Consider the following 9,300-nt stretch of genomic DNA (forward strand, 5'->3'; position numbering starts at 1 on the left):
GTTCTTTGTAAATTCTTGTGCAACTTTTCTGTAAGTTTGTGGTTATTTCTGTATAAGAAGCTTTTTTAAATGGATTGATTTTGGCATAAAAATTAACGTTTTGCTAATCTTAGGAAACGTTAGTTGATAGCGTGGAATATATAAGCCCACAAGGATTATCTAGAATACAAAAAACCAAAAATCAACAAGAGAAAGACAAGTAGCCCAATAGAAAGACAGGGATTGAACAAGTAATTTACAGAAGAGTAAACCAGAATAAATGGTTAATCTCTTTCTTTTGATGTGGACCATTTTTAAAGTCTTTACTGTATTTGTTACAATATTGCTTCTGTTTTATGTTTTTGGTTTTTTGGCCTCCAGGCATGTGGGATCTTAGCTCCCACAGGCCCTGCATTGGAAGGCGAAGTCCCAGTTAATCTATTTCTGATAGATTTGTATACAGTTGCAATAGTTAGATGTTGAAAACAATTCCAAGCAAGGAAAAACAGAATGATAGCTGGTGTGCCTTATCATTTATATAAATTTAAACCACGCATATCTTCACTATATGTTTGAAAGTAGAACTACAAAAATATATTAAACAGGAGGTGTATATGATTGAAGAGAGGAATGCAAGTGGGAATAGAAAATAAACAGAAAAAATAGAATCAAAAGAGAAAAAAATAGAATCAAACTAGACAGGGGTGTTCTGACAAGTCAGCAAGCCTTGAGCTCAGGAGGTGGATGAGTTATAAACTCGTACCCAAGGTCTGTAAGACCAAAAGAAGAAAAAAAGAAAAAGTGAAAACAGCTCCCAAACCCTAATTAACTTGTCTCAATCTTATTGAGTTGGAAGCAGTTTCCATTACGAACAAGGGGCCAGCCCCAACTTGCCCGCTTTTCTGCTCATTTGTGTCTAAACTCGCCTTCTGGCCTTCTCACCATAGCTGCACCCTACTCCTAGCACACCTTTGGGAGCGTCATGAACACGTTCATCACATTTTTGTGCCAACAAAGGGACTCTTCCCAAGCTTTTCACTAAGAATCTGGTTGTCGGTTACTGAGGGTTTCAACTTGTTGGGGTTTTTTTAATTGTATAAATTACACACCATAAAGTTCACCCGTTTAAAATGTACAGTGGCTTTTAGTATACTTATAGAGTCAACCATCACTATAATGTAATTCTAGAATGTTATCATCACCCTCCCAAAAGAAACCTTGTACCCTGATTCAGCTCTATTCGGCTTTTTAACCTTGCATTTCTTTCTCCCCCAGGGGTGGAAGTTAAAACCCGGGGTTGGTCACTGCCCAGCAGAGAAACGTGCAGCCTGGGGCTCCCCTGGGGTGGGTTATCACTTGGCGGGCTATATCTGGGTAAACACCTGGAGGCTTGAGCTGGCTCTGCGAAGATGTCTTTTTCAATATGTATATTTTTGAAAAGAAGTTAAATGCTTCTGGCAGGGGTAAAAAGACATCCAGGGGAAACACACCTCCACAGGCCCCCACACCCTGTCCAGACGCGTACTCCCAAGGCTACACGTTCAGTGCATTCTCATTTGTCTTCCCAGAGATGTTCTCCTCGCAGAGATTTCTCTAGTGCATTATTTGCACATCAGGAAGGAAGAAGCCATTGAGTAGCGTTCGGGTGGAATCAGCCTGGGAGTGCGGGCATGGATGGAAGGCCGACTGCGTGCCCCTCCTCTTCCTTGAAGGTCCACCAGTCTGGCTTCCTGGAGCCCCTCGCTGCGGTGAGGGGAGACCTAGCGCCTGCCACCCGTGCACCTCTGTGCTTGGAGGTAGGCATCTGCACACGTGGCACTGGCCCAAGCGGCGCCTGCCTGAGGCCCTAATAGGACCTGTTTCCAGAGCTGCAGCTCTAGGTATGTGGATGCCTAGTGTATGTGAACTTCTGCGAGCCGTGTGAGAACATGTGCGTGCTGGGTGGGCAGGTGTGTACACATGGTGTGTGCGCGCTGTGTTCACACTGCGTGAGGATGTGTGTGCACCCTGTGTGAGAAACTACATCCCATGTATATAATGCTGAGTGTATGCACTGTGTGGGGACGTGTGTTTACACCGGTGTGTGCACGCTGTGCATGCTGCGTGTAAGCACTGTATGAGGAACCGTGTGCATGCCGTGTGTGCGTGCGCGCTGTGAGGACTGGTGTGCACATCAAACGTGCACGCGGTGTGTGGGAGCGCTGTGAGAACTAGTGCTCACATTGCACGTGCACGCCGTGTACTCGTGCTGTGTGAGGGCTGGTGTGCATATTGCCAAGTGCACGAGGTAGGCGCCTGCTGCTTAAGGACCCGTGTGCACCTCGCGTGTGCACGCGGTGCTCATGCGCGGCTTGAAAACCGGTGCGCACATCGCACGTGCGCGCCGTGGGGGGGACGCGTGCGCGTGGGGACGCGTGCGCGTGCGGACGCGCGCGGGTCCGATACGGCGCGGCGGCAGGGGCAGTGCGCCTGTGCGGCCCCGGCATCCCGATGGAGCACGGCGTCGACTGCGGGGCGGCAGCCGGGACGGAGGGGCTTACGCGGGCCCCCCCGCTCCCCGGGAAGATGGCCGAACCGGGCGCGGTGCGGACCTCGCCGCCCAACCACCGGCCTTCAGGTAGGGCCCCCGGGATGCGGCGGGCGCGTGGGAGCCTCAGGCCCCCCGGGCGTGGGGGGCGGGGCGGGCCGCAAGAGGCAGAGGTTCTGGAGCGCGAGGCCGTGGGGGGCGGGGCGCGGAACTGAGCTAATGTCCTTTCCTCGGCCCGGGGTCGCCTGGGCGCGGGATCTCGGGGCCGGCGTCCCTCACGGTGCCGGTGGCAGGGTACCCTCTCGAGTGGCCTGAGTGAGTGGGTGGGATTGGGGGTGGCTTAGGGTGGGTGGCAGGTGTGTTTGGCGTGCGGGGACCGGGGCCACGCTTGATGCCCCAGGGGCCCGGGGGGGCTGGCCCCGCATCGCAGAGCAGCAGGTGTGGGGGGCAGTGGGGCCGACCGAGCGGGCGCGGGGCCTGCGCGCCTGCCCAATCTGCGTCTCGGGCGTCGCGCGCGAAGGGCAGCCCAGCTTCATGCTTCGCGGCGTCCCCGGGGGGCAGAACCGGCGCGTCACCCCCTGGCAGGGGTGGCCAGCTGCGAGCCCCGGGCCGGGTTCCCCTGCCACCCGCTTGCGCTCCCGGCGGCCGCGGGTGCGTTGCCCAGGGGTCTGGCGGGGTTGCGGCTCCCTCGCGTGGCAGCGCGACGGATGAGTCCCCCGGCCCTAGAGATTGCAGCTGCTGGGAGCTAAGGAGGGACGGTCCCCGGATTGGCTGCCTGGAAGCGAGCGAACCAGGGAGAGATTTTGAGGACATTTGGCAGAATTTTAGATAAGCTGGTCTCGCATCTTCTAACGTTCTGTAAAGTGGTTGCAGGTAGTGCGGGTGTGTAAGTGACTTGGAAACCGATTTCATGTTTTTCCTGGCAACACCTTTTTTTTTTCTTTTTTTTAAGTTAGTGTGAGCTATTTTTAAGGCGTGTTTTACCGCAGTATAACATGCATCCCACAAAAGCGCACAGATCTTAAGTATAGGATTTGGAGAATTATCACATAGTGAAGATCTGCGTGTTTTATGTAAGGTGTACCAAGGAAGGGAAGGAAATCAAGGGCAATGTTCTTTAGTCACTTAAAACATGGTTTTCATGGGGGAGGGGTATGTTCTGATTGGGCCTTCATTTGCATCATTTCGAAAAGGAGGAGGTGGCTTAAATCTTTCCCAGTTTGCGTTTTTCATCACGCATTTGTTTTGAAGGCAGAATTTAACAAATATCACAGGATAGTGATATAAATACTAAAAAGATGTACTTCTGTTTTCGTCCTTTTTGTTTGGGAAACTCGGCTGAATGTGCTAGGGAGAAACCCAAAACCCACCCATCCATCAGAACCAGCCTTGGGGGAGTGGGACCTAGTAGAATATAACATTGGAAAAGGGAGGTTGTTAAAGTTCACATTTTTATTTGGTCGAGAGTTTAAACAATTAGGTCGTTTCGATGTTTTAGAGGCAGGGCGGAGCTGTATGGTTGAGCCTGAAATATCTGTGGTATTTTAATCTATTTGAAGGCACTTAATAAGGGGACATCCTTATTAAGTTCTAGTTGGAAACTTTATTGTAGAAAAATAGCTTAAAACTCTTTTCCTTCACTTGAAATTAGAAATATAGAAAGACATGTTGTATGAAGGTTTAAAATATTTCAGGGAGTTCCCTGGTGGTCCAGTGGTTAAGACTCCGTGCTTCCACCGTAGGGGGCATGGGTTCAATCCCTGGACCGGGAACAGATTCCACAAACCGCGCGATGCGGCCTATATATATATATATATATATATATATATATATATATATATATATATTTCATAAACTTTTATGTGCAAAGGGTTGATGTGGAAAAATTGGAGTGTTCAATTTAGGTGCCAGGTAGTACCATGGTTTGTTCTTTCAAAGCGGGTTTTGTGAGGCTAAGTACTTAGAAAAATGTCATCCTGGGCTTCCCTGGTGGTGCAGTGGTTGAGAGTCCGCCTGCCGATGCAGGGGACACGGGTTCGTGCCCCGGTCAGGGAAGATCCCACATGCCGCGGAGCGGCTGGGCCCGTGAGCCATGGCCGCTGAGCCTGCGCATCCGGAGCCTGTGCTCCGCAACGGGAGAGGCCACAACAGTGAGAGGCCCGCGTACCAAAAAAAAAAAAAAAGTCATCCTCAGAGAAGTCTTGATTATTGAGTTTTTTGTGTTTTTTAAGTATTTATTTATTTACTTTTGTCTGCGTTGGGTCTCCGTTGCTGCGCACGGGCTTTCTCTAGTTGCGGCGAGCTGGGGCTACTCTTTGTTGAGGTGCGCGGGCTTCCCATTGCAGTGGCTTCTCTTGTTGCAGAGCACCGGCTCGAGGCACACGGGCTTCAGTGGTTGTGGCTCGTGGGCTCTAGAGCGCAGGCTCAGTAGTTGGGCGCACAGGAGCAGCTGCTCCGCGGCATGTGGGATCTTCCTGGACCAGGGCCCAAACCTGTGTCCCCTACCTTGGGAGGCGGATTCTTAACCTCTGCGCCACCAGGGAAGCCCTTTGAGGTTTTATAATACATCTTGGTACTGATTACTCTTGGCTGCCCAAGGCCTTATCATTTGGGACCCATTCTTGATGAGAGTGAACCTGCATTTCTTGAGAGTCAACCATTGATCCTAAGCTTGTGCTGAGTGCTGTGAGGGGCAGAAAAGACAAAGAGGCCTGAGATGTTTAGGCTCTCGGACAATTTCACGGCAGCACAGCTGGGCGATATGGGCCGGCAAGTGGTTTTCCTGGGAGCTGTTGTAGAAGGTCACAGGGGAATACCTGTCTGGTTGTTTCTTCTAGCAACAGGTTCTTCCAATACTGAAATTCTGTGCATTTTTCCCCATTACCCACCAGTGATGCTTTCTTTCTTTCCTTTTAATTACTCCCAGAAGAGAAATTACCAGTTGTGCTGTTCTCTTTAGTGCTTGTGTTATATCACAGTATAAGGAATGTGGAGCAAGCGCCTGTTGCTTGGTTCTGCCTCAGTACCTTTAGAGGGCAAGCAGAGTCACCAGATCACCGCTGTCAGACTGCCTCGCTGTTGCACAGGTCCTGGGCACCAATCAGTCTGAAATGCCCCCTTCTCCCCTTTTCCCTTCGGGCATTCGCTTCCTCTAGGCTTCTCTCAGTCTGAATTAAGGAACTCGTCTTGCCTATGCCTGCAGCACCTGCAGGAAAGCACTCTTCTTATTCTGCCCGTGTGATGACATTAACCTTCCGGTTCCTCTCGGCAGATGTTCATTGGGTGCCCACTGTGAGCAGGGCCCTGTGCTGGTGGCTCCTGCTGTCATTGGAGCTCCGGCGATCGAGATCCAGATTGCCTGGGTGTGAATGCCACCTCTCCCCTTCCTGATGTCTCACCTCAGGGAGACATTGCTAAGCTTTAGTTTTCTCACCTTTAAAATGGGCTTAAGAACACCGTGTGGAGGGGGAATAGAAACACTGCCTTGAAGATGAAGGAATTGATATCTATAAAGCAGTGCTTGACACACAGTAAATGCTGAAGCTGGTTAGCCATTGTCCCTTCTGTTAGATGATTGGCTTGAGGGCGAGGCCTGGTGCAGAGGGTGACTGGATGGTCATCCTACTCCCCATCAGAGTTGGGGTTTTTTTTGTTTTTTTTGTTTTTTTTTGCGGTACGCCGGCCTCTCCCTGTTGTGGCCTCTCCCGTTGTGGAGCACAGGCTCCGGATGCGCAGGCTCAGCGGCCATGGCTCACGGGCCCAGGCGCTTCGTGGCATGTGGGATCTTCCCAGACCAGGGCACGAACCCGTGTCCCCTGCATCGGCAGGCGGACTCTCAACCACTGCGCCACCAGGGAAGCACCCCCCTCAAGAGTTTTTGCACGCAGCAGGTGTGTAACTGATGTTTGACAATTGCATTATGCTGGGAGCAGCTCCACTGGGTTGAGTAAATACTCGGGAGTTGGATTAAAGAAGTGTGTCAGTGGAGGAGTTTGAGATGGTGGAATTACAAGCATGTTTCCTGAGGCTTGTTGAACTTTCCAGTGCTTTCTGCAGGTAAATACTGTTTACTGAGTTCAATCCATTTGCCCATGGTTCCCTGGTAAGGAGGGAATTGTTTTGAGGTGAGACGAGGTTCCCTGCTGTCCTTCCATCTGCCTGTCTTCCATCCCCTGTCCTGGATCAGGAGAATGGAGGGGTGCAGACTGGACGTTCAGGAGAGCCTCCCCCCAGGGGCCACAGTAGGGAAAAGGAAAGGCTGAGAGTAGGGCCCCAAGAAATCACAGTTCTTCATCCTTTCTCAAAGTTGCTACATTTAAAACCATTCTTTTTTTTTTTTTGCTGCACTGCACGGCTTGTGGGATCTTAGTTCCCCGACCAGGGACTGAACCTGGGCCCTCAGCAATGAAAGCGTGGCGTCCTAACCACTGGACAGCCAGAGAAGTCCCTAAAACCATTATTGACCACTGTCATCCTAAAGCTGTTTGGAACAAGAGGAGCAACTTGAGCTTGTGAGTGTGTCCTAACATTGCAAGTCCCTTCGACAATGAGAAGGGCCAAGGTCAGGAGAGAAAGAAACAAAGTTGTATTTGGTCTGGGGCTTCTGGCTTTGTGGAATTATGACACTGAAGGACTTGGACTTGGCAGGACCTTCAGGGCAAATTCCTGAAAGTCTGACCATCAACTGTTTCTTTTCTGATGTACTGACCCTAGTGATCCAACTGGTCAAAGTCTGTCGTTTCTATCTCTATCCCTTCTCCCTCTCCACAATTAAAGGATGTTTTCCTCTCATTCAGTTGCCCCATCTTCTGCCATGGTTCACTTTTTAAAAGAACATCTTGCCTTCTGTAGTAGTTATACTGATTGACTTATAACACAGTAGGATTTGCAGGGTTGATTTGGGCAGACGAGAGATGTGGTTTTCTGGGGGATGCTGGTCAATAGTCTAGTGGGCTTTGTTGGGAGGATTTAACAAGGTAGAACTCATAATGGCTCAGCATAGTAAGTGCTCACAGGGCAGGTAGTATGATGATGCTTATGATGGTATTGCCCGGTTTCGGGAGGTGGTGGGGGGAGGGTTGGCATGCTGAGCTGACTCTGGCAGCAGTTTGATAATTTGAAAACTTTCCATGGCCCTGCCCTCTAGCCTCTTTTGAACGAATTACACCAGAAGAAGGAAGAGGCAGTGGTCCAAGGTGGCTGCCCTTGGGGCGCCGTGGCCCAGGAGGGATTGTTCACCGCCCAGCTCATGTCTGAGGTGACCTCTTTCCAATGAGGAGTCTGCCGGCTCAGCACCTGAGGCTCTGGGGCAGGCTGGGCCTCGGGATCCCCTTCATCCGCCTCTGAGGTCTGTCTGAATGTAGGCCTTGGTCTGCTTCTCTCTTGGGAAGTGGTAGCTTTCCTCTTGCCTAGGAAGTTTTCCTCTTTTTAAGAACCTTGTGATTAGTGGAGTTCAGGGTGTGATTTAAGCAGAAGGAAAACAGGTATGAGTGAGGTGCACCCCTACAAAGTGTTTGAGGGAACAGCAGTCACGCCAAGTGCCCATGATCCATTGCAACGGCAGGGTCTGTCCCCAGGGTACATAGCTCCTGGCTGGCTCTGGGTTCATTCACTATCTGAAAATAACCGCTTTTCCCCTCCATGCCAAATAAGCTGGAGACTTATAGCTCCCAGACAACCCTATGGAACATTTCTTGCTCCTTTGTCACCTCAGCCTCTTAATTTTTACCCTCCCCTTGCCCATTTATGTAATAATAGCTTTATTGAGACAATATTCACATACCATACATTTCACCCATTTAAAATGCCCAATTCAGTGGTTGTCAGTATATTCACAGAATTGTACAGCTATCACCACAATCAATTTTAGAACATTTTCATCACCCCGCAGAGAAACCCCATAACCATTAGCTGTCATTCCCCATTCCCCCTCACCCGTCATCCACTCCCCAGATCCTGGCAGCCACCCATCTACACTGTCTCCATGGAGACCTCTAGGCTTCAGCCCTTGATGTGCGCACATATCGTGGTTGCCTGGAAGTTCTCAGGTGGCTCGCCACACATCAGGGATTTAGAAACCATTGTTCTGCACATTCCATCCTTCAGGTCTAGCACTTGCTTTCACCTCAAAGCCTTGTCTTTTCACCTCCTGGGCCTTCGTCTGCTCAGGGCCTGCAGGGCACTGAGAACCTGAATGGAACCTCCCAAGTAGTCTGCAGTCATATATTGCACATGTGTTCATTTTAGCTCCTCAAATAGTACCAGCTGCTAATTGTTGAGCACTTATGTCCCAAGCACTGTTATAAGCACTTGTCATACGTTATTTACTTTATTCCTCATAGCCATCCTTTATACTGTTTTTATTCTCATTTTAGAGATTTGTAATTTTCTATTCCTGTGTAGCAAAACACTCCAAACTTACTATTTCTCACCATTCAGGGGGTTGGTTGGGCTCAATTGAGTGGTTCTCCTGCTCCGTGCGCTGTCAGCTGGGAGTTCAGTGGGGTTGAAATGTTCAAGATGGCTTCTCATGGCCCAGGTGTCTCAGATTACACGAGGAGTCTGTCCTGGCCTTCCTCATAGTGTGGCAGCTGTTCTTCAAGAGCTGGGAAGTACAAGTTGCCAGTTCTCTTATGGCCCAGACTAGGAAGTCCTAGAATGTCCCTTCTGCTGCATTTGGTGGTCAAAGCAAGTCACAAAGCCAGCCCAGATTCAAGGGGAGGGGAAATAGACTCCACCTCTTGAGGTGAGGTATGGTAAGCGCCTACTGGGAGAGGAGGAATCTCCCTTTTTGG

General features: G+C 50.3%; 1 protein-coding gene across 1 annotated transcript in view; it reads left to right on the forward strand.

Moving 5' to 3' along the window:
• The first annotated feature begins 2,499 nt into the window (after window positions 1–2,499).
• MAP7D2 (MAP7 domain containing 2) overlaps window positions 2,500–9,300 on the forward strand; it is a 112,738-nt gene continuing 105,937 nt past the window's right edge. The window contains exon 1 of the mRNA XM_081222475.1: window positions 2,500–2,596. Coding sequence (XP_081078601.1) covers window positions 2,545–2,596 — 52 coding nt within the window. The 5' untranslated portion in view covers window positions 2,500–2,544. The remainder of the gene's footprint in view (window positions 2,597–9,300) is intronic.

The sequence above is a fragment of the Mesoplodon bidens genome (assembly GCF_964165515.1).
Source record: "Mesoplodon bidens genome assembly, chromosome: X".
In the NCBI taxonomy this organism is placed as follows: Eukaryota; Metazoa; Chordata; class Mammalia; order Artiodactyla; family Ziphiidae; genus Mesoplodon; species Mesoplodon bidens.